General features: G+C 56.5%; 1 protein-coding gene across 7 annotated transcripts in view; it reads right to left on the minus strand.

The window, feature by feature from the left end:
• FHAD1 (forkhead associated phosphopeptide binding domain 1) overlaps positions 1-24,427 on the minus strand; it is a 122,130-nt gene that overhangs the window by 2,981 nt on the left and 94,722 nt on the right. For 6 of the 7 annotated variants that reach the window (XM_070079259.2, XM_051836584.3, XM_051836582.3 and 3 more), the window contains 8 exons: positions 21,877-21,983; positions 21,177-21,336; positions 19,812-19,944; positions 16,604-16,733; positions 15,887-16,014; positions 11,801-11,896; positions 11,157-11,377; positions 10,347-10,512 (listed from right to left, as the gene is read on the minus strand). In XM_070079259.2, the coding sequence (XP_069935360.2) occupies positions 10,347-10,512; positions 11,157-11,377; positions 11,801-11,896; positions 15,887-16,014; positions 16,604-16,733; positions 19,812-19,944; positions 21,177-21,336; positions 21,877-21,983 (1,141 nt within the window). The remainder of the gene's footprint in view (positions 1-10,346; positions 10,513-11,156; positions 11,378-11,800; positions 11,897-15,886; positions 16,015-16,603; positions 16,734-19,811; positions 19,945-21,176; positions 21,337-21,876; positions 21,984-24,427) is intronic. The other variant, XR_007915796.3, reaches the window with a different exon arrangement.

Consider the following 24,427-nt stretch of genomic DNA (forward strand, 5'->3'; position numbering starts at 1 on the left):
CTGTCATATAGTGGGAGGGTCTGTCTAAGCATTTTCTGAGCGCTTCCTGCCCCACCCCCATGAGGGCACCCCAGCAGCTGTAGGGCTGACCTCCCTCTCCCAGGCCATGGGTGACTGGGATTTTCAGATGACCACTCTGAGCTTGGAGATGCTGCCCACTCCCTGCCGTGACTGGAGAGAGAGGTAATCAGAGGCGGTAAGGATGGAGGATGCACACATGTGCACGTGCATATGAGTACATGTGTGTGCATGTGTAGCATGTGCCAGTGTGCACACATGTGTGTGTGCTTGTGTGCATGTGTAGTGTGTGTAGATACATGTGTGCACGAATGTGCATGTGTGCCCATGCGTGTATGTGCTCCTGAGTGAGACGGGGCCCGGCCCTCCTGCTCACCACTGCTCTCTCTTGGCTCTTGTGAGACAGGCAGTCAGGAGTCAGGAAGCCTAACCCTTCACCAGCCCACCATGCACACCTTGCTCGCCATGCCCAGGGACCAAGCAGCAAACAGCCGCAGAGCCGGCTCCCTCCTAGTGCACTTGGGAAGGCAGCGGGTGATGGCCCAAGTGCTTGGGTCCCTGTCGCCCATGTGAGAGACCCAGAAGAAGCTCCTGGCTCCTGGCCTCAGCCCCAGATGGATAATGAACCAGCCAGCGGGTGGAAGATCTCTGTCTCTCCCCTTCTCTGTCACTTTGCTTTTCAAAGAAATAAATGAATCTTTAAAAAATGCAAATATGGCAGGAAGGGCTGCAGAACCTCAAAGAGCCCATCCTGAGAGGAGGACCCTGGTGTGGGCCAGGCCTGGGCCTTAGAAGGAGCGGGGGTGGGGCAGGGGGAACACAAGCTGGTCATGGGCGCAGGGACACCCAGGTGGAAGTTACGCAGGACACAGTGGGGTGGCTGTTCCAGGCCACTGCCGGCCCTGCCCTAGAAACTCCAAGCCCATTCCCAGCAGCGTCAGGATGCGCTCTCTCCTGAGGCATTTGGGCGGGGTGGGTCCCTGGGAAGCGCCCTCCCTCCTGAGACTCCTTCCCTGGCCTTTGCCCTCAAAACGCTTTGCACAGAGCAGTTATTTAATCATTAATTGCATTGGCTTTTTGCATTTTTTAATTTTTTATTGGCCCAAGACTATGAGCCAGCAGGGCAGTGGGTTTTGTGTTCCATTGACCTGAGCTGAGGTTCATCCTGCCCCTTCCCCGTAAGGAGACTTCTTAGATGTTCTTTCTCAATCCCTCCCACTCCTAAGAAGTGGGATATTACACATAGCCCTGCACGTATGCACGGTGTGTCTGCAGATGCACGCACACACACGTACACATGCATGTACACGCATGATCTTCAGAAAGTTCATGGAAAGCCTGCATTATGAAAAAACTATGCGTGGATTTCAAAAATCTTTTGCATTGAAGTAAATGCATCTTTTAATTGATTCTCCACTCATTTTTGGAAGCACCTTCATGTATGTTTGTCCTTATATATACAAAGAGTAAGTGTTTCATTAAACTGCACCCCCAGCACAGTGCTGCTTAGAGTGCCGGATTTTCTGCTTCTGATCTAGCTCCCTGCTAATGCCTCCTGGGGAAGCAGTGGATGATGGCCCGAGTACCTGGTCCTTTGCCACCCACATGGGACACCTGCCTGGAGTTCCAGGCTCCTGGCTTGGGTGGCCAAGCCCTGGCTGCTGTGAACACTTGGGGAACGAACCAGTGGGTGGACAATCTCTCTCTCTGGTTCTCTCTCTCTCTCTCTCTCTCTCTCTTTCTCTCCATTTTTCTCTCCCTGCCTTTCAAACTGGTGAAACAAATTTTAAGAATTTGAAAAAAGAGTAAACTTTTGCCCCTTTTGGAGGTGACACTGCCCCACTGGGATTAGACGGCACCTGCCACATGCAAGCTCTCTGTGTTTGTTGGGCGAATGAATTATTTGTTCACTGTTTTCTGTGCCCAGCATAGCAGGTGACTTAGGCTAGGTAACTCCATAAATTAATTAGTTTTCCTCCTTAGCATATAGCCCACAAAGAGTTGTAAGAGACCATTAACTGTGTGGGGAAAAAAAATCATCAAAGAATGGTGTTTCAGAAGGCCTGGGAAAGGAAGAAGCTTCCAGTTCCAAAACTTGCCAGGGATGGAGATTCTAGGAGTGGGCAAGACTGAAAGAGATTTTACATGGCCTCAGGGAGAGATAGAGAGAGAGAGACAGAGAGAGAGAAGAGAGAGAGAATTCCTATCTGCTGATCACTGGAAACTCGCTCCATGTTTCGATGGGTGGAAGGGACCCACCCACTTGAGCCATCACTGCTGCCTCCTGCGTGCTGGAGTCCACAGTGGATCCAGGACTCAGATACGGGATGTGGGCGCCCCAAGCAGCGTCGTTACTGTCAGGCCTCGTGGCTCACTGTAGACGGAGGAGAACCCACGCCACACAGCACAAGCAGCCCGGAGGAAACCCTCCTGTGCTGAGCAGACCCCACACACCGCATCTCTAACTTCTGGCTGGAGGGCTGGAGAAACGGGAAGACCCCTGCTTTGGCTGAAGCACCACGGGCCCCATCCTGGAACCCAGGAGGCCTAAGTCCGGGGCCCAGTGTGATATTCCTACAACAGCCTGGCCCCATCCGGGCTTTTCCAATGATGATTTTGTTATCCTGGAATAAGGGTGGCCTTTTACGAAACCCGAATACATCTCCTCTCTCGCGTTCAGCCGAAACGTGTTTCACTTTCGGACTTGCCGAGAAAGCTCGCCTCTACCTCCCGCAGAGTGCGAATGGGAACTGGGTCGGTTCCAGTCCCGAGGCAGAACTGTGAATGGCATAGCGTGGATTCCTAAGTCTTAAAAGAAGACTTCCAGGAGAGGCCACACCCAACTGTGCCAGGATAATTCCCTGTTTAGCACCTGCAGGAGGGAGGGGCACTCACCTGCTGTCAGAGCTGCACTGAGTTCCTCCCAATTCTCCCGCTTAGCTGTGGGCTCTGGACAAATAGGTCTCTGAGCCCCAGACACCTTAGCTAAGCGCTGGAGAGAATGACAACCCCGCCCCGCAGGGCATCCTGGGGAATCACCCAGACGACGCAGCTCTGTGCCTGGCACACGCTAAGTGCTCAACACCCAACCCATGCAGTGTTGCTGACTCCTGAGCCTGCTGTTGGTGCCCTGCTCTCTTCCCTCTCTGGCTCACTGGGAACTGGGAGTTCTGCGTCCCTTTCTTCCTGTACAAACACCTGTCTCTGTAGTACACACTTCAGCTGACCTTTGCCTTCTGCATCCAAGAAAAATGGAGCTCAGAGTCCAGCTGCCACCCACTGGGAAGGCTGGGCCTTCCTGGAGACAGGGAGTGACAGTGGAGCTTCTGGGGACAATGGCACGCTGAGCGCCTTGGGGGTCTCTGTCCCAGATCTGGCAGAACAGGGGACTGGTCCCCTGACGGCCCTCGTGGGTGGGAACAAGGCCTCCTGAAGGACACATCTGCTGCAGCTGGGAGCCCAGAGCAGGAATGAGAGGCAGCCAGCGTCCTGCGGCTCCCGCCTGAGCATCCTGGCTGCCCAGGCACCGGGAGATCCCACGTCTAACTCCCTCGCCGGGATGCAGGGGGCCTGCTTGGAAGCTGCCATCACCCCAAATCTGGAGCTGGCCATTTTCCCGGGGTTCAGTGCACAGCCCTGACTCTGACCGCCTTACGTCTCCGCCCCTTAGGGACAGTTCCCTGAGGGTAGAGCTGGTGTCTCTCAGAGGGTGGCGGGTGAGCATGTGGGGTTCTCACAGAGCCTGCAGCTTCAGCCAAGATCATGGCCCAGCTGCCCCCAGGGGCCAGGGAGGCAAAAAAAGGTCCAGGAATGGGGATGGCGGCAGGACCAGGAGCCCAGGTCCTTTCCAAGGGGCCTGGACGTGGTGGCTTGTGTGGGACCGCGGGCCTGGTGTTGCTGGCTCTCCCGTTTCAGGGAAGCCTGGTCGCGCTCTCTGTGTGAAGGTGTCACCCAGGAAAACCTGAACAAGAACCATCCCATGCGAGGGAAGCGCATCTGCGAACGGCCATTTGTGACACCAAATATGTTTACTTCCACACCCTCCCCCCATCAATCAAATCTAGCAATCCTATTGGGCAGTCCCAACACCCACAGTTTGGGGGTGGGGGAGAGGAAGTGAGCAAGGCTGTCTCTGGGGATAGGGACAAGAGTGCTTTCAGGGTCGCGTCCACCCTCCCAAAGGCGCCGTCTGAGGCCGGGGCCTGCTTGGTGCCTTCTCTCTGGAAGGCGTGGAGCCTGCAGCCGTATCTATTAGGTGCGAGTTCAGACGGTCACCATCCATGTGCCCAGACACAGGAAAACAAGGGTTTTACGCCTTTCTAACCCTTCCTCCCCTTCCCCTCTACCCAGAGGAACTTGGCGTATAAAATAGATGAGACCTGCTCTGGAGCCAACAAGGTGTAGGTGTGTGTGGGGGGTGAGCATCCCACCCTTCCACGGGTCCCCAGGGCTCCAGGGAACCCCAGCTGGAATATGGCTCCAAAACCCTTCCCTGGATTAAGTGCCACCAGTGGACATCGAGCCTGGCACCCCCAGACCTGCTTCTAGGGAGCCTCCCCAGCCTCACTGGGGTGTGCTCACAGCTGTCTGCTCTGACAAGCTCAGCATGTTTCTTGGTTTTCAGTCTGAGTGTGTCCCAAGTGGTATTTGGGACATACTTATACCACGTTCCCATTTGTTGTTACCTGAAGGCACTGCGCTTAGGGATGTAGTGCACTGTATCACACCCGGGAAGGCGTTTGTTCCAGGGACCTCGCCAGCCCTGCTTCCACTGTGTCTCACGGTCCTGGGACTGTGGACCAAGCTGGTTTCCCATTTCCCGTTGGCTATCTGGAAGCCCAGAGCCACAGGTGGGCCCCTGTTTGGCAGGTGCAGGTGCACTAGAAAGGGCACTTCCATCCTCACTCCCTTCCCCCAGCTTTGCTTCCTTCTTAGGGCAGGGACTCTGGGGCTCCCCACGCCTCTCTTCTTTGCTCTGACCTTTCTCCTGGTGCAAACATGTAGCGCCTGGGGGCTGCTCCTCGCTCCTCCTCCAGCTACACTGTTGTCTGCAATTCTCTCGCTCCTCCTCCAGCTACACTAGTGTCTGCAATTCTCTCGCTCGCTCTGGGGTCCTTTGTTCAAACTGCAGGCAGCTGGGCACAGGGGGGAGCATGGGGCGTGGGGCTGTCCTTGGGGAGTGCACGGTGGTGATTCCACTCCGGCCCTTCTGAAAGAACGGCTCTGCTTTGCGTGTGGCTGCCAGACCAGAGCACCGCTCCACACCTGCCTGGCGTTCTCTTTGAACAGATGCAAACTGTTGACTCTTTTGCCTGACTCCTTCAATGTTCCTCTGCCCCCGAGTGGAAACTTCTGGTGGGTGAGGGTGTGTGGAATGTCCTCGCCTGCTCCCACCTGGCCTGGCCCACGGAGGCTTCTGGGGGATGCTGGGATTCACCAGGATTGGTGGGCAAGAGATGGGGGTGGGTGGGTGAGGGTCTTTTTTCTCCTTTTTAAAAAGATTTAATTTATTTATTTGAAAGGCAGAATTGGGGGGGGAGGGGGGGAGAGAGGTAGAAAGAGGAAGAAAGAGGGAGAGAGAGGGAGAGAGGAAGAGAGAGGGAGAGAGAGGGAGGGGGGAGAGAGAGAGGGAGAGGGAGGGAGAGAGGGAGAGAGAGAGGGAGAGAGAGAATCATCCATCTACTGATTTACTCCCCAAAATGTCTATAACAACCAGGGCTGGGCCAATGTGAAGCCAAAGCCAGGAACCAAGACCTTCTTCTGGGCCTCCCATATAGGTGCAGGGGCCCAAGCACTTGGACCATCTTCCGCTGCTTTCCCAGGTGCATTGGCAGGGAGCTGCATTGGAAGTGGAGCAGCTGGGACTCGATTCAGCGCCCATATAGGATGCCGACAGGGCAGGTGGTGGCTTTACCCGGTATGCCAGGGTCTTTTTCTTCAGCCATCTTGCACTCCCCTCACCACATTCTGCCTTTTCATGCTGTGTGGGCCCAGGGATTTCACTCCCACGCCCCCTGTCCCATTCTCATCGCGCAGGACGTCTACGCTTTTCTGTTCCTCAGTCAAAAACACAGCGTGGCACCGAGGAAACCGAGGTCCTGAGAGCAGATTTCCTGGGCCTGAAAAAGTCTTGGGAAACAGAGAGTTGGAGAGAACAGTGATGCTGGTGGGGAAGGCGTTAGAAGAAGCTGCAGCGAGAGCTCTGGTTGCTCAGGGTTTGGTAGGTACTCTCGCGCTCTCTTCAAATTGAGCCTTATGACAAGGCACCATCTCTCATCTAGAGCTGAACTGATTAAGAAGGGGAAGGTCGGGGGCTCCAGCTCAGCTGGGACCACCCGGCAAATCTGTGGCCAAGCCCCTTGGGCAGGATGCGGTTGGCTGAACTGAAGCAGTCAATGCCTTTCAGCCGTTCTCACACTCGGAGCTGGAGAAAAGGCGAAGAAAGGGCTGGCGCGGTTCTCAAAGGGCAACTTGTGCGCACGTAAAACTTTCCCATTGAAAATCCCACTCTTCACCCATTCACAAAAACTGTCGGCTCGCACTTGGCCGCCGCCGGCCGCCGCAGCCCTGGTTGCATTCAGCAAAACAGAAAGGCGCTTTGCAAGGAGCTGCTGGCTGCAGGAGATTGGGGGAAAGGTCCCCGGGGTGCTGGGCTCCTCAGCTGGCAGGAAGTTCTCATAAAGAAACCCAGGAACTACCCCCACCCATCCTCCCACGGCCCCCACCCCCTGCGGTCCCCAGGAACTGGGCTCGCTGTGTTCCAGGCACCCGCGTGCTCTGCACTGAAGCCTCCCACTGCCCGAGGGACAGTCGGTTGCTTGGGCCGCTCACGCGGACAGCCTCTCAGCTCTGAGACACGGCCGCCGTCTCTGGCCATTGAAGAAGTGGATTGCACTGAGGGCAGCCCAGGCCATGGTCATTGCCACACTGTCCCATGCAGCGAGCCATGGACCCAGGGTCAGGGGGCCACAACCATGAGGGCCTCTGTGAATGTCCTGCATCAAGCTTCCCCAGCATTTCTATCAAGTCTCATTTGCACAGATATTAGGATTGTGTGTGTCTTGGGGGAGGGCAGGTCTGAAGTTCAAGGCCAGCAGTTTCATTCCCCAGGGCTGCAACCAGTCCGTCTTCGTGAACCGGCACTGAGATTTTGTATAGGAGACTGCAAAAAATCAGGGCTCCTTGAGAAAGCAGCAGGTGTAAAACTTAAAAATAAAGAAGGAGTCTGGATTTCTTTCAACTTTCACTCCTAGAAGGGCGCTGGTACCGAGATGGTTGTATACAGGTTTCCTGTAACATTCAGAAAAAAGTATTTCCAATTCCCTGTTAATGCGCCTGGGAAAGCAGCAGGAGATGGCCCGAGTACTTGGGCCCCTGCCACCCACGTGGGAGACCTGGATGGAGTTCCAGGCTTGTGGCATTGGCCTGGCCCAGCCCTGGCACTGCAGCCATTTTGAGAGTGAACCAACGGATGGAAGACTTCTCTCTCTCTCTCTCTCCCTCTCTCTCTGTTTTTCAAATAAAATAAATCTTTTAAATAAAAGTTATTTTTTTTTCTCCTGACAAACAGGAATTTTGAGCCCTGCAGTGCCCCCGGCTTCTCCCCTTCCCCCTGCCCGGGGCAGTGGTGAACGGATGGAGGTGGCGGATGAGGGAGAGAAGGGCGCAGGGCGTTAGTGTGGGGACCCTGTTCTCCCTGCAAGCCGCCAGGTAACGCTCCCCTCTGCCAGCCTCCCTTTCCCATCTCTCTGGTGGGCTGATCCTGGCCAGCACCCGTGACGCAGCGGGTGCAGCTGGAGCAGGTGCGGGCTGGTTCACAATGCCGTCAGCGTCGCCCTGTGCTGTCCCTCCTGTCAGTTCTTTCCCTCCATTGTGAACTCTGTGACTTTGAGCCTTCCCAGCGCTGGCTCTTCGGGGGAGCCCTGACGCAGGCTGAACTTGGCCATTTCAGATCCTCCCCCACCAGAGGCTGTGCCACGGCCTCTGTGCTGTGTGTGTGCAGGAGGCAGCCCATGCATAATGCATGCGGCGCTGATTATGTAAATCCTCAGGTTCTCTGCGTTTGCAGCCCGCACCACAATGGGCTTTTAGGGGCTCTGTGGCTTGGTGTCCCTGCCTGGGGGGGTCCCCGGGGGCCACCCCGGGAAGCACTGGGCTCCTCAGAGGGCCACATCAAAGGGCACGCCAGAGCCCTGTCGCTGCCCCCACTCTCCGTGGTATGGCACCGAGTGAAAGGAACCTGGCCTCTCTCTGCCCGAGGCAGGCCCACGACACACACTGACTGGGGCCTGTGATGTTTAATTCAGGGCGACGGCTGCTCAGAACGGCACAGCTGCGCTCCCATGGAGCCGGACGGCCGCTTTCACTGCCGGGGCTACGAGCCAGGGAGCCTGCCTGGGGCAGGCCGGCAGGGGACAGGCTTCTGCGGGGAGTACACCTGACTGGTACCTCCAGGGGAATGGAGGGGGCACCCTTCTGTGGGGGCCCAGCCTCTGCAAAGCTCAGGCAGGCCCTGCCCCCACACGTGCAAAGTCCCCCCCCCCCCACAGTGCACATGCGTACGCTCGCATACATGCACACACATGCAAGCATACATGTGCATACACACAGTTCCACAATCGGAGAAGCTACCAATTGCCAGGAGGACACTAGGGGCCAGCCCAGCATCCAGCACGGGAACTGGCATCAGTGAGATCTGGGGTCAAGTCCTTGCCCTACTCCCCAGCTACTCTGCGAACTCGGGCAAGTCTCTTGACCCTCTGAGGCTCAGTCTTCTCATCTGTAAGATGGGGTCATTGTAGCAGGCAGGGCAATTAGAGGCACCGGCACACTTGACCCCAGCTGCAGAGCAGAACGGGGGCCCAGCGCCGGGCCGGTAGATGGTCATGGCGGAAGGGTGGCCGGGGTGTCACCCTCGATTGCCTGACCCCAGACTTCAGATCTGCTCTGCCTTATGCAAGAGACAAGGAAAACAAGAGGCTGATTCTACCGAGAAGGCCATTCTCAGTGCATGGGGCCTGCAGGAATGGGCGCGGAGAGGTGCAGATGCCAAGAAGATGAGCAGGCGCCTCTGCCGGCCACGCCGCAGGCACAGGCTTACCAGGGAGCTTCTGAGACGGTCTGGTGAGGCCCTGTCTCACCGTGGTGGGAACAGCAGGCCCCGCTGGGTGCAGGGCAGGACTCACCCCACTGTCCCCATGCACAGGCAGCCGGCGGCACGAAGGGTAGCCCCCACCTGCCGAGCTCCAGGTACCGGGCTGGGGGCTTTTGAGACGGGGCAGGTGCCCCTCAGTCTCTGAAACCATTGGGCTCCCGAACTCAGAGAAACCTCACACGGAGCCAGGGCCCCTGCACTGTGCAGGTATGGGTTGCTTCACCCCAGGGACACGTTCTGAGACATGCGTCCTTAGGGGAGTCCATCGTGCAAACATCCAAGAGTGGACTCCAGAGGCTGTGACGGCTGCGATGTCGTGAGGCGATACATCTGCCCATCTGTCCATCCATCCATTTGTTTGTCCATATATCTGTCTGTCCACCCACCCATCCATGCATCCACCCACCCATCTGTCCAGCCTCACCCTGTCCATCCATCCATGCATCCATCGATCCATCTTCATGTTTGTTCTCTCATCCATTTGTCCATCTGTCCTTCTGCCTATGCATGTGTGTATCCATCCATCTCTCATTGTGTCTGTCCACCCATCCATCCATCCATCCATTAACCTCTTTGCATATCCATCCATACATCGCCCATCCACCTTTCCAGTCACCGAATATTTATTGAGTGTCTACTATGTTCTGACGCCCAGAGAGCATATTCTTCTACATGTCCCCAGCACCTGGCAGAACGGTGGAAGCATGGACAGTCACCCCTTGGGAATACAGATGTGAGTCGCAAGTCCCAAAGGAGTTAAGAAGTCTGTGTAAGGTCACACAGGAAGCGGGAGTGCTCGGCTCCACATCGGGTCTGTCTGTCTGTCACTAGGCCCACTGCTGCCCACCTCTGCACCAATGAGTGCACTGTGCGCTGCCCGACCCTCTTGGGAAGCCCCTTTGCCGTTGCCCAAGGGAGCTGCAGGGCAGCGTGGGAGCCGCTGCCCCAGGTGGAGCCGCCTCACCTCCTGCTGCCTCACCTCCTGCCGCCTCACCTCCTGCTGCCCCAGGCAGAGCCGCCTCACCTCCTGCCACCTCACCTCCTGCTGCCCCAGGCAGAGCCGCCTCACCTCCTGCCACCTCACCTCCTGCCGCCTCACCTCCTGCCGCCTCACCTCCTGCCGCCTCACCTCCTGCTGCCCCAGGTGGAGCCGCCTCACCTCCTGCCGCCTCACCTCCTGCCGCCTCATGGCCCTGTTGATCCTCTTCTCCTGGTGCAGCTGCTGCTCCGTGCGCTCCAGCGCCTCCTTCAGCAGCGCCTTTTCCTCCGCCTCTCTGTAGACGTCGTCCTCCAGCTTCGCCACATGCGACTGGTACATCTGGACGGACACTTTGCTCTGCCTGGGTGCAGAGGGGACACAAGTCCTTCTCCCACTCCTCACCAACGTCCCACAGCTACAGGGCTGACCCGGGAGTCCCGGGACAGCAGGACAGAATGACAGACATCTGGGGAGGCGAGTGTTGAACAAACAGCCCGCCAGCTGAATGCCGGGGGACTTCCAAGAGTTCACAGGGAGAGGGGACTGAAAGATGAGTTTGTTTTGGTGCAGGACAACTGTGAAGCCCACGTACAGTTTTTCCATAATACGACTTTTCCATGAACTTTTTGAAGACCCCATCATGTGTGTAGCCTGAGGTGGGGGCAGTCAAGAAAGTACTAGCAGGCTTCCAACCCCACGATCCCAAGGAGGAGAATCATGATGACTGAGAATACGGTGGCATTATCAAGATACACACAACGGCAAACCACACGTCAAGGCCGTAACAGGTGCATCGCGCCCCTTAGGAGCGCACACTCTGACCACTGCCTTCTCGAGGGTGGACTTGCTCTATCAGGCCCACATGTTGTCCCCAGCGCCCACCCCGTATTTTAGTAATTTCACACCCAGACCTCTGTCCTCCTGCCCCATGGACTCTCCTGCTGCTGTCTGGGTTCAGCCCGGAGAAGGGAGGCCAGGGCCCTTCGCCAGGGACGTGGGTGGTACCTGAGCTGATCGATGTCTTTTTCATATCCTCTTAGAAGCTCCTCTTTTCTCTCCAGCCGGCTCTTGAGCTGGGCGATTTTATCAAACACCAGATCGAGGTCCCTCTGTCGGAGCTGGTGGACTTTATCCCTCTCGGCGGCGGACAGGTGCTTCATGGACACGTGACCTGACATGTCCTTAATGTTCATCAGGCTCCCCAGCGTCTTGCTCATATCCAGGTACTACAAGGGAAGCGTTGCAGGTAAGAGGCATTGCCCCAGCACGCTGGCGGCTGCTCTAGGGAAGCGAACGTCTCTTCTGTTTTCATTCATTGTCTGGGATCGTGGAGAGCAAACAAAAGCTGGTGAGGAGAGCAAGCGGGGCTTTAAATACAGGTCTCCTTTCTCCCACATCCTTTTATGCAAGGCCTTTTTTTGGGAACCATGGGAGAAGTGACAACAGATATAAACACTCATTCTAATTGCCTACTTTCTCAAGGAACACCACCGTGCAGGCTCTGACCCATGCTGGGATACTAGATGGGTCTGCAGGAGCGACTGGAACTAAATAGGAGTTTGTGGTTGTTGGTGACGCCACCCTGGGGTTCACGCCAGCCCCGGGGCACCAGGCCTGCGCGCGCTGGAGAGGAGGCCGTCAGGACGCACCAGCTTCTCGCTGAGATCCAGTGCCTCGGCCACATCCGCTTTCCCCGACTTCTCCATGGCTAAGCTGGACCCTGAGTTGGAAAGGTCATTGTGAGACTGAAATCAAACAGAAACAAACAGGCTCTCTTGGCGTGCCATTATGAACTCCTGTCCCCGTGGCTACAGCAGCGTGTGACCACGCAGGAGTGACTCGGGGGGAGCCAACTGCCCTCTCGGTTGTTGGGCATCCTGTCTGCTTGCCTGTAACGGTCTTCCTCCCTAATGGCCCCTTGCTCGTCTCATTCTGCAGTCGCTGCCCCCAGGACACGAGGCAGTGTCTGGACACGTTTCTGGTGGTGACAGCTGAGGATGGCGAGTGCTAGCTGGTGGCTTCCAGTGGGAGGTGGGCAAGGATGCCCCATGACCTAAGACCACGCCCTTCCCCACCTGCGCCAGGAGGAAGTGGAGAAGGCCTGGTCTAGGTGCCCAGCGCCATGGAAACGGGACCATGCTGGTCACTCACTGCCCCTTACACCCGGTGTGATATCTGGCAGAACGGCTCCGAATGAGTGTTTGTTGAATGAATGAATGACTGAAGGTTGCAAAAAAAAATTCCCCTCCTTTTGTTAAAGCAATCTCATTGCCATGCAGCAGAACCCAGGCGCTCTGAAAGTGTGGCCAAACTCCCCCACGCTGGAAGCTAGGGGTGGGCGTCGCTTCTGGCTGTCTAGTGTGTGCTCGCTGAGCCCTCGCCAGCCGCTGGCCATTGGCAGTGCCCGTCGGGTGCATGGGAAAATCACTGTGCCAAGTCGGGGGCCTGGAGCACCAGGAACCCCACGCCAAATCTCTCTAAACCAAATTAGGTTTAGATGCTGGATGAACACCTGACCTTGCCGACACAGCACCTGGGATTCGAGAAATGGATCCCGGGGCCGGCGGTCAGCCTGGTGGTTAAGATGCCTTTGTGCCACACTGGAGTGCCCAGGGGTGATACCCAGCTCTGCTGCGGCTTGTATTTTTTAAGATTTATCTGCTTTTTGAAAGGAGGAAGAGAGAGAGAGAGAGAGAGAGAGAGAGAGAGTCTTCCATCGGCTGGATAGCTTCTCAAATGGCCACAATAGGCAGGGCTGCACCAGGCTGAAACCAGGAGCCTGGAGCTCCGTCCAGATCTCCCACATGGGTAGTAGGGGCCCAGGTAGTTGGACCATCTTCTTATAATGCTCCCAGGAGCACTAGCAGGGAGCTGGATTGGAAGGGGAGCAGCCAGGACTCGAATGGGTGCTCTGAGAGGGGATGCTGGCGGCACAAGCCCTGGAAAAACCCACTGCATGACACTGCTGGCCCCTGGCTCTGTCTCCTAACTCCAGTTTCCCGCTAATGCAGACCCTGGGGGGCAGTGGTAATGGCTCAAGTGACTAAGTTCCTGCCACTCATGTTGGAGACCTGGACTGAGCTCTGAGCTCCTGGCTTTGACCCTGACTCAGCCCCAGCCATTGTGGGCTTCTGGGAAGTGAACCAGCAGATGGAAGCTCTATCTGTTTCTCTTCCTCTTAAATAAACAAATAAAATTAAAAAATCCAATTACAAGAGTCTAGAGGCGGCTAGTCTTGTGGCGCAGTGAGATAAACCGCTCCCTGTGACACTGGCATCCCACACTGGGGAAGGTTCCAGTCCCTGTTGCTCCACTTCCAACCCAGCTCCCTGTTAACGGGCCTGGGAAAGCAGTGGAAGATGGCCCAAATGCTTGGGCCCCTGCACCCACGTGGGAGACCTGGAAGTTCCTGGCTCCGTCTTCGGCTTTTGTGGCCATTTGGGGAGTGAACCAGTGGATGGAAGGTTCCCTCTCTCTCTCTCTCTCTCTCTCTCCCTCTTGCTTTCTGTCTCTGTCTTTCTCCCTCTCTGTAAGTCAGCTTTCAAATAAATACTTTTAAAAAGAGTATAGAGGCTTAAATGTCAAGAGCGGGCACATATAACCATCCTAGAGATGAGACTAAAAGAGGGTGTTGGAAGAGGAAAACATACCAAGCAGATTTGCTACAAGAAGACTTAAAAACCACAGCGTGGTGTTTCTGGCCCCTCAGCTGCACCCCGTGTGCCCCTCTCCCAGGTCCCTTCTCTTACTAAGGGTGGCGGAAGTCTGGGAGGGTCACCTAAGGCTGAGCTGGGGTTCAGGACTCAGTCTCGCTGTCCCCACCTCCTCTGCAGACCAGCAGGGTAGAAGTGCAGGCACCAGGACACAGTCCTGACCCTGCGAGCTTGGGGAGGCACTTGACCGCTCATATGTGTAAGATGGGGGTGACAATGATGACGCGGGCTGCTGTGGGGATGAAGTAACGATGTGAAGGTGATGGGCTGAGCTCGGAGCCTGGTACACAGCAAGCGCTCAATAAATGCCAGCTGCTCCTCTTCCTGCCCCTGGTGGAGGACGGGGGTCTTAGGAGCAGGGGTTTCCCTGCTGTGTGGGCTCAGTGATAGGGTCGGGGTCACTGCCAAGGGAAAGGTCTTGGAAGCAAGGTCAGGCTAAGAGCGTGAGCGGACCCCTCCCCCCTCCCCCCTGGAGACTGCATTCACTGTCAATCAGCCCCTGGGAAGCGAGGCTTGCTTTTGTTAGGAAAGCCCGGCTTCTTTCCAAAGAGCCCCGTCCTGGACTCCAGCAAGTGCCCAGAGAAACTGCCGGAGAGAGAATTGTTGGCCTCGCTGATTCTTCCAGAAGCCGGTGTGCGGTTTAGGTTCAGCTGCATGCACTGTGACTGACGCTAACCTGAGCTGTCCATCGCCAAGTGTCCAGCAGACACCCAAGCAAGCCTTTAGGGGACACAAAGGCACCTTCCACCTCACACACAAGTCACTTCTGGTATTCCTGGCAAATATGACTGTGGCCCTCTCAGAAGCGAAAGTGGGGCTGGCGCTGTGGCACAGCAGGTAAAACCGCTGCCTACGGTGCCAGCGTCCCATATGGGCGCCAGTTCGAGTCCCAGCTGCTGCACCTCTGGGAAAGCAGCAGAGGATGGCCCAAGTGCTTGGGACCCTGCATCCCTGTGGGAGACCCGGGGGAGGCTCCTAGCTCCTGGCTCCAGCCTGGCCCAGATCTGGCCATTGCAGCCATTTGGGGAGTGACCCAGCGGATGGAAGACCTCTCTCTCTGTCTGTAACTCTGCCTTTCAAATAAATAAAATAAATCTTTGGAAAAAACAAAAGAAGTGACAGTTTCCTGGACTGAGACAATATAAGTGCTACTTTCTAACAGTGACACCTCTTGTTTGGTAGGTGCTCCCTAGGAGCCAGGCGCTGGCCTAAGCGCTTCACAGAATCACTCTTTTTTTTTTTTTTTTTTTTTTTTGACAGGCAGAGTGGACAGTGAGAGAGACACAGAGAGAAAGGTCTTCCTTTGCTGTTGGTTCACCCCACAGTGGCTGCTGCGGCCAGCGCGCTGCGGCTGGCGCACCGCACTGATCTGAAGGCAGGAGCCAGGTGCTTCTCCTGGTCTCCTATGAGGGTGCAGGGCCCAAGCACCTGGGCCATCCTCCACTGCACTCCCGGGACACAGCAGAGAGCTTAACCTGGAAGAGGGGCAACCGGGACAGAATCTGGCGCCCCGACCGGGACTAGAACCCGGTGTGCCGACGCCGCAAGCGGAGGATTAGCCTAGAATCCACTCCTTTAACTTTGTCAGCATCAGCTTCCAGCTGGGGAACGGAGGCCCAGCGAGGCGAAGAGCCCGGCCCCAGGTCACACAGTGCAGAGCAGGGCTGACTAGGAATCACGGCTCCTCTCTGCTCCCTTTCGCCTGCTCACATGTTCAGCTGACAGTGCGATGCACACGGCATATAGCAGGAGAAATTAGCCTGTTGGACATGCTTTCTGGAACCCATCACCTAACATGGAGGGCGATTGACCCGCCAGGCTGCACACACGTGGAAGGTCACCTCCCTGCAGACACGGGACAATGGGTGTGGCAAGGGCACCAGCCAGTGAGTGCGGCCCCTGCCCCCGGGGAGGACCTGGTCTGGGGCCACTGCACTGCCCACCCTGCCAGTGCACGCAGCTCACGTGTGCCCTTATGCCCACCCCCTTCACACGTCAGTCACCGCAGAGACAAACTGTTACCGCTTGGAGCCCTATTCTTGAGAGAGTTGGCAAATCAGGTTTTGCGTTCAATAATATTTTCTGGACATTTTTTTCCATCCCGAGAGTCTTTAATTCTAGAAATGGTTCATGCAGGTGGTCTTTATGATCTATAAGAGAAATAATTTGGACTCAAAAGCAAGGCTCAGGGAGAAGTTAATTCATGTCGTAACTGTTACGGATAACGGCACGCTTAACCACAGACCTGTTCTAATCCTCACCACCTCCCTCGGCCGCTGAGCAAATCAAGGCCCGGAGATGAAGTGACTTGTCCACAGCCATGTGGCTAAATCGTGAGGCTGCAGCCGCCCAGGTGCCAGCGCCAAGGCACTGAGCGTGCAGCCTGCCACAGGATCCCGCAGGGGCTCGAACCCAGGCTTCTGGGTCCTGGCCCCGTGCTCCCGGGCAGCAAGCTCTGACCCTCGAGAGCTCTAGCAGTTCCCCAACACTCACCCGTGGACAGTGTGAGTCCAAGGTGAGGATTCCACTGGGCCACAGAGAAATCAGAAAAAGAAGGAACAAGGGCGAGTTTTCATGAAATCCTATGTATTTCATACCCGGGCCTGCGCTTGACCCTGGGGTGGCAGCCCGCCCATGTCCTTTCGGGTGTGACACGGTGGGGATAAACCGTGTTCCTCCTGGCGGGTCGCTCAGTCCCCAGGGCGAGCCCCGGAGTCTCCCGGGGGAGGGGGGACTCACTTGCGGAGCAGGCTTTCTCCAGTTCCTTGATTCGGGTGCGGAGTTCAGATAAGGCCTTTCTCTGACGCTGGATGATCTCCTCGTGTCGGGACCCTTTGCACTTGACCCCTAGGTCACTGAAGGACTGCTCCTGTCGGCGGAAAGGAGTAGACAGCAGCTTAGGAGGGAGCAGAATCTCTCTCTTGTATCCACAGAGGGGTGAATGCATCACGTGCCGCTTAGCACCTTTGGAAAATAGTCTAAGGACTTTGGTAGAATGGGAGCTCAGATCTCTCGGCAAATTCCCAGTCACACCCAGCAGGAGACCCCCTTCCCTCCCCACCCGGAGTCACTATAAAGAAGAGGTCCCCCTCCATGTCCCCTCTCCTCGTTTTGTTTATTGTTTTCTTCCAATATTCCTCCATGCCCGCATTTCCCTTTGTTGTTGTTGTGGTCTTATTTCTGGGCAACCCCACCCAATTCTACTCCTGGAAGGGCATTTGGAGTTGTGAACACTTGATGCTTTTTAAAAACTGTATTTATTTATTAAAAAAATATTTATGGGTGGGGGGGAGAGAGAAAGAGAGAGAGTGAGCGAGCGAGCACACGCCCATCCACGTTCACTCCCCCAAATACCAGCAGTGGTGGGGTTGAAGTCGGAAGCCCAGTCCAGGTCTCCCAAGGAAGGGACCCGTTCACAGGAGCTGAGACCACTGCCTCCCAGGGTCTGTGTTAGCAGGAAGCTGAGGGCAGGAGCTGTAGGCAGGAATCAAACCAGGCGCCCCGGTGTGGGATGTGGGCACCTTAGCCGCTGGGCCGAATGCCCTCTTCTTTGTCATCTTTTAAGGATCATATGCCCTTTTAAGATTTAGAGGCGGGTTCTTTCCTGCAGCAAACTTGCCACGCCCACAAACACTGGCACACAGCATCGAGAGGCTCAGGAACCCCTGCAGTCCAGTGCCGGCCCCCAAGTTAAATATCACTTCTCTAGGGGAGAGACACATTCATTCAGTCACTCATTCATCCCAGAGTTTCCGAGCACTGCTGTTGAGTGGCAAGCCTCGTTCTAGGCTCTGGGGGTGCTGTGGTGACGTCCCTGCTGTCGTGGATTCTGTGTCCCCAGGTGGGGAGACAGACAGGAAGGAAGAAAAGTCGGGAAAACAGAAAATCAGCTGCAGATACGGCTGCTAGGAACGGCTCAGCCAAGCTGCCAGGAAAGGGGAGAAACTGGCATCCTGGTTCCTTTTCCGAAGAACCATTTTGGTCCATGCGATACTATATATACAGCCAGAGATGATGTTTTATATATACACATATGTTATATACATGGTATGGCGTGAACCAAAATTGCCTTAAAATTGTATGGCTAGGTAGAGATAGCTATCTATGTATCCACGTATCATCTGCCTATCCATGTATCTATGTATCTGTGTATCCATGTTTCATTTATGTATCCATGTCTCTATGTATCCATGTATCTATGTACTTTCCTACCTACCTACCTATCCGCCCGCCTGCCGGCCTGTCGCTCTGACCACAATGCCAGCTCTGTCCCAGGGACTGAGGGGAGATTGGGGACCAGGCCGACAAGTCCCTGCAGTGCTGGGGCGCAACGCCCTGGGGCCGGCGATGACACACGTGGACACGTGTGCACATCCTCCAGGTCCAGAGAATGCCGGATGCTCCGGGGACAGCGGGCAGAGCAGAGGAGACATTGTTTCCCTCTTTGGTATTTATTAAAGGCCCCATGTGAGCCACGCACAGCAGGGGGCTCAAGGCCAAGATCCTTTCCCGGAGCTCAGCAGTGCCATCTGAGGCCTCCCCAGGCCTGCCTGCCACCTCCCATGTTCCCGCCTGCTCGCTCCTCCACTTCCTCAGGCTCTGCTCAAGTGTCCCCCGCCAAAACCTCCCTGGATCCAAGAGCCGCCACCCCCAGAGTGCTCGTTCCCACTGGGGACAAAGCCCCTGTCTCCTCCATAGACTGTGCTGTCCCAGGGCCTGCCACCATGTGCCATTTAGCCATTGCAGCTGCCTGGTGACTATGAAGCTGGGATGAACCGGGTCTAAGAGCAGGAGCCGCAAGTTGCTTGCCCCACGTTTCTGGCTGGGACCAGGGCTTAGCAGCTGAGAGCAGGGGACGGCTCACGCCTGCCTGCACCTAACAGGACCTCACTGGTTCCTGGACTGGGCTGCTTAGCCGATGCATGCCCAGCTGGCTCTACCCTGGCCTCGCCCATCTCTCGGAGGGTGTGTGCTGTCCCTGGGAGTAAACCACTGGAAAGGGCCTCTCTCCTCCCCCTCCCTCCCTCTCCCTCCCTCCCTCCCTCTCTCTCTTTCTCTCCCCCCTTCTCTCTCTGGGTGCAAGGGGGCAGGCGATACCCACGTGGGGAGACCAAGGCACAGCCGCCCAGCAAGGCATCATTACAACCCTGACTGCGTCCAGAGGGTATGCGGAGCTCCCCGCGACCCTTCCTTGTGGCTCTTCTGGGAATTTATTTATTTAGAGGCTGGAGATTCTTTCTCATACAACTTTTCAGCCCTCTGACCCAGGCTGGCTTAGGAAGCAGGAAGTAGCCCTTCCTCCCAAGAGGGAGCAAATATTTCTTTCCTTTCATCCTGTTGCCTCCTCCCCCATTGCCTCCAGCCAATCCATAGACACCAATGTCACGGCCAACCCGCTCGGCAGCCTGGGCCAACAACCTCATACCAAGTCCTGGGGAGCCTTGTGTGGACAGGGACTGTGTGTATCGTCCCCTGTCCCTGCCCAGGGCCTGGCATACAGCAGATGCTCAATAGTTGTTGAACGAGGGAATGAATAGGGGTCAGGTTGTGCCCTATGAGCTTGGGGTTCCAGCAGGAGGGGACCTGCTACGGTGCCACACTGGATCTGGCTTCCAAGAGAAAATTCAAAGCCGATTGTCGGAACGCCAAGGGAAGGCGACTCCCTGGGCTCCAGGAAAGCCGGGGCCTCCAGGAATCCCTGCACCCCACAATCAAACGACTACAGACAACGGGGAGTGTCACAACCCCAGCCACGGGACGGAGCACGGGCACCAACTCCACGCTGGCCAGGCTCACTCATAGAGGCACCGCTGGGACTTCTGGGGCAGACAGATGGACCTTATCAAGGGACAGCGGGCGAGCTCAGTCATATGGTTCTTTGGAAAAGGAAGCCACCCCTGGGCTCTCCCACGGCGGGGCGAGGAGCCAGGGCCCGGCGGGCACTCACCTCCTGGCTGCTGGAGAAAGCATCGGTGTGGATTGGTTCTATCTGCACGGAGATGTCACGCTTCTTGGTTGGGCTCCTGAGCTTCTGCTCCTTCTCCATGCTCAGCTGGAGTTTGTGTTTCTCTTGGGAAGCCCTAGGACACAGAAGAGGAGTCACCGGCAGCAGGACACCCGCGGCTCCAGGAAGCAACGAGTCCTTTGGCCTGCCTTGGCAGACCAAGGGACGGAGCTCTGTTTATTTGATAACTGGATCCTCAGATTTGGAGCCCCCTGCCCACAGGTCTTTAGGGAGGCTGGTTTTGAAGGATTTACGAGGTAGTGAGTGGCAGGGCAGTGGGCACGTGCCCTTGCTCCCCACACTGGGTCTGTGTGCACCTGCTGTGGCAGTACAGGCACGTTCGTGCATGGCTGCTACTTCTAACACTGGAGGTGCTGACCCAGGAGTCAGGGGCTCTCCTTGTCCCTGTTTTACAGACAAGAGACACACGGGGCTTAGCCCATGGCCAGCAAGCTTGTAAGTGAGGGAGCCTCGTGTTGCAACCAGGCAGCCCGGATCCAGAACTTGCTCTCTGAGCCACAGCGTCAGCCTGCCTTGGCCGTGAGCCACAAGTGTGTGAAGCTACAGGTGATGTGCGATGCCTCACTTTCCCTCAGTTTGTCTTTTGGGGAGGAAACATCACTCATGCTGAAATGTGGACTAAATATGGACTAAAATGCAGGTCCCCCGTATTTTTAGATTAATCCATGGGACAGTGGTGCTGTTTTGTGTCTACGTGAAGCCGACACCTGCAGCTTGTGTATATGTTTGAGCAATGTCAAGCTCCTTTATGTAACAACCACAGCGGGAATGCTGGGAAGTCGGTCGTGGGAGGAGCCTCTGCAGACTCTGTCCTTGTGGAGTGAGCAGACAGTGAAAGGTAAAGGCAGCCTTGGTGGTGATGAGAGGTAAGACGAGGCAGGGGTCGGGGTGGGGAGGCTGAGGGACCTCAAGCAGAGCAGGAGCGCTTAGCTGTGTTTGGAGAGGGTGAGTGATGGTGAGCTTCCTGGAGGAAGTGACATTTAAGCTGAGACCTGTCATGCGGAATATTAGGCAAGAATGTTTGAGAAGCACAGGACTAAGCAAAGCCCTGTTTCAGTGAGGCCGGGAAGCATGGACAGAGCCCCCTCTGTGCAAGGCTGCGGGGGCTGCCGCGTCATGCATGTCCCTTCCACATCACGCACGTCCCTCCTATGTCACGCACGTCCCTCCCACGTCACACACATCTCTCCCACGTCAGGCACGTCCCTCCCACACACCTGAGGGCCTCCACGGGGGCTCCCACATCACGCACGTCCCTCCCGCGTCACGCACGCCCCTCCCGCGCACCTCAGGGCCTCCTTGAGGGCCTCCAGCTCCCGGTCCCTCTTCTCCAGCAGGCCGCTCAGCTGGGCCACCTTGCTCTTGAACGTGCTCAGTTCACTGCTCTGCCGCTGCACCAGCTCCAGGTTCCGCTCCAGCTCTGCCTTCTGCTTCTCGCTAAGCTCCCCTGGGAGAGAGACGGGAGGCCGTGAGGGACCTCCAGCCCCGCGAGGGCCCCTGCAGATCTGCCGGGCTCACCAGAACCTCCGAGGGCCTTAGTAACGGCCAGGAGGTCTAGCCGCACACACCACGGCCCTCCGCTGGGTGCTGCTCTGCGGGGGTCCTGGGCTCCCTGGGCCCTGGTGCCGCCCCAGCAGATGCCGCCAGGGCCCCACGGGTGTCCTTGGGCATTTCCGGACCCTCAGGTCCAAGTTCAGCTGCCTGCTTCTCCAAAGGAGACAAATCCCCCCCAGCAAAGGAAGCTCTCCCAGGAACAGGAAGTCGGGTTCCATGCAGGCCCCGGGACCTGCGGAGACCGCGGTCCACGGCACAGGTGAGTGGCAACCAAGGCCAAGCCCAGGACCCAGCGTTTGCTGGTCCAGGTCACAGGGAATGCAGGTGCCCAGGAAGGTCAGCTGAGGTCTGGGCTGAACTTCCACCTCCTTCACCTCCTCTCCTTCCGTCCTCCACCGGGCCGGGGCGGCACGGGCCACAGAGACGTACAAACCTCTCAAGTCTGACATTCGGCTGTGGGCGTCGTTAAGGTCTTTCCTCAGCCGCATGATGACCTCCTGCTGGGACAGGATTTCCTTCTGGGCAGCCAGTAAGTCATCTCTGAAAGCCACAGAAATGGCCAAGTGAGACCCACGCCGCCTGCGCCGTGTCTGCTGGGCGCCCCGCAGAGGGGGCGGGGCCTAGGGCAGGTACAAAGCACTCCTCAGTCACGGGATGGGACGGGACAGCTCCAGCAAGGAGACGGGACCGGCTCGAAACATTCTCCAAAATGAATTCATTGGATGATCCATTAGCATAGGATGAAGGGTCTGGCGGGGTAGGGCCTTGCAGGAGGGGATGGCCTTGTGTCCAGGCGGCTGTCACATCGCCTGCGCCTGCGGGGCTCATGGGCATTGGAGGAAGGAGGAGCAGAGAGGATGGTCTTTTCGGGTGCTCAGGGATTCCCTAAGGACTGAGGATGAGGACGGGGGAAAAATTGAACTGAATTGAATTGAATTCTTGCAGGGAGAGGTGGGGCCAGGCAGGTGCGGGGTGGGGGGAGGGCATTCAAGGGCAAGTTGGTGGACGTGTGGGCCCCCGGGTTCCAGACAGCTTCCCTCATCTGTACACCTGTCACATCGCCTGCGCCTGCGGGGCTCATGGGCATTGGAGGAAGGAGGAGCAGAGAGGATGGTCTTTTCGGGTGCTCAGGGATTCCCTAAGGACTGAGGATGAGGACGGGGGAAAAATTGAACTGAATTGAATTGAATTCTTGCAGGGAGAGGCGGGGCCAGGCAGGTGCGGGGCGGGGGGAGGGCATTCAAGGGCAAGTTGGTGGACGTGTGGGCCCCCGGGTTCCAGACAGCTTCCCTCATCTGTACACCCACGGCACTGTAATGGGCAGGGGTGGTGCCAAGTTGGAGGGGACATAGGCCAATGTGCAAATCCCGAGCCAAGGGGGACGCATTTTGCGAGTGTGTTTGTGTAGGGGGAGGAGGTGCTATGGTCCGGCCCATTCAGCGGGGGCGCCGGGCCCCAGGCCCCCACGGGTTAAGGCCCCATCACTTGAGCCCACCTGTTTTTGGAACCTACACTCTTCCTGAGTGGATCTGACAGTGGAGCGTGTGTTTATTATGAAATGAAACGGAGGCCTGGCAGGTGGCACGTAAAAAATAAAACTGCAGGGCTGGTGTTGTGGCTCGGCAGGCGAAGTCTCTGCCTGGAAGCCAGCATCCCGTCTTGGAGCTCAAGTTCAAGCCCCAGCTTCTCCACTCCCCATCCAGCTCCCTGCTGAAACACCTGGGAAAGCAGCGGAAGGTGGCTCAAGTACTGGGCCCCTGCACCCATGTGGGAGACACGGGTGGGGTTCTGGGCTGCTGGCTTCAGCCTGGACCAACCATGGCTGTTGTAGCCATTTGGGGAGTGAACTAGTGGATGGAAGACCTCTCTCTCTGACTCTCTCTCTCCCTCCCTCCCTCCTTCCATTAAATAAATAAATAAATCTTTAAAAAAATTGTTGGCCACACACACGATACCCAAGTGGGCGTTCAAAATCCCAGGTGTTATCCGTTTATCTTTTTTTTTAATTCTTTAAAATTATTTATTCGAGGGGCAGAGAGGGCGGGAGCTACCATCCACTGGTTCACTTCCTAAGTGCCCACAACAGCCGGGGCTATGACAGGTTGAAGCCAGGAGCTGGGAACTACGTTTGGATTTCCCGTGGGTGTCGCAGGGGCCCAACCGCTTGAGCCATCATCCCTGCCTCCCAAGGTGTGTGTTAGCAGGAGGTGGGAGTTGGGAGTGGAGCTGGGACTTGAACCCCGGGCACTCTGATTTGCAGGTGTCTGTAGGGAAATTGACCACTGCAGCAAAACTCGCCCCACCTGACCTTTCAATGCCAAGTTTTCAGGAACTGGTGGAAGCCCCGTGTGTGTGTGTGTGTGTGTGTGTGTGCATGCGCGTGGTGTAGTCTGTGTTTGTGTGGTGTGGTGTATTCTGTGTGTGTGTGTGGTATGGTGTATTCCCTGTATGTGTGTGTGCGTGCGTGGTGTAGTCTGTGTGTGTGTGTGTGTGTGGTATGGTGTATTCCCTGTGTGTGTGTGTGTGTGGTGTTGTGTAGTCTGTGTCTGTGTGTGTGGTGTGGTGTACTCTGTGTCTGTGTGTGTGTGTGGTGTATTCTGTGTGTGTGTGTGTGCATGGTGTAGTCTGTGTGTGTGTGTGGTATGGTGTATTACCTGTGTGTGTGTGTGTGGTGTGGTGTAGTCTCTGTGTATGTGTGTGTGTGTGGTGTGGTGTAGTCTCTGTGTATGTGTGTGTGTGTGTGTGGTGTGGTGTAATCTGTGTGTGTGTGGTGTGGTGTAGTCTGTGTATGTGTGTGGTGTATTCTGTGTGTGTGTGTGTGTGTGTGTGCGCATGGTGTAGTCTGTGTGTGTGTGTGTGTGTGTGCTGGGCTCTAACTGGAACTCCCAACTTGATCACATGCTCTGAAGTGAGCGCTGATCCTCCGCCCAGCCCTGCCCGCTGCTGTCTGCAGAGTGGGTCCTCAGTGGAGAGGCTGTGCGTGG

The sequence above is a fragment of the Oryctolagus cuniculus genome, chromosome 7 (assembly GCF_051225735.1).
Source record: "Oryctolagus cuniculus isolate XC-2025 breed Fujian yellow rabbit chromosome 7, ASM5122573v1, whole genome shotgun sequence".
NCBI classification, from domain to species: domain Eukaryota; kingdom Metazoa; phylum Chordata; class Mammalia; order Lagomorpha; family Leporidae; genus Oryctolagus; species Oryctolagus cuniculus.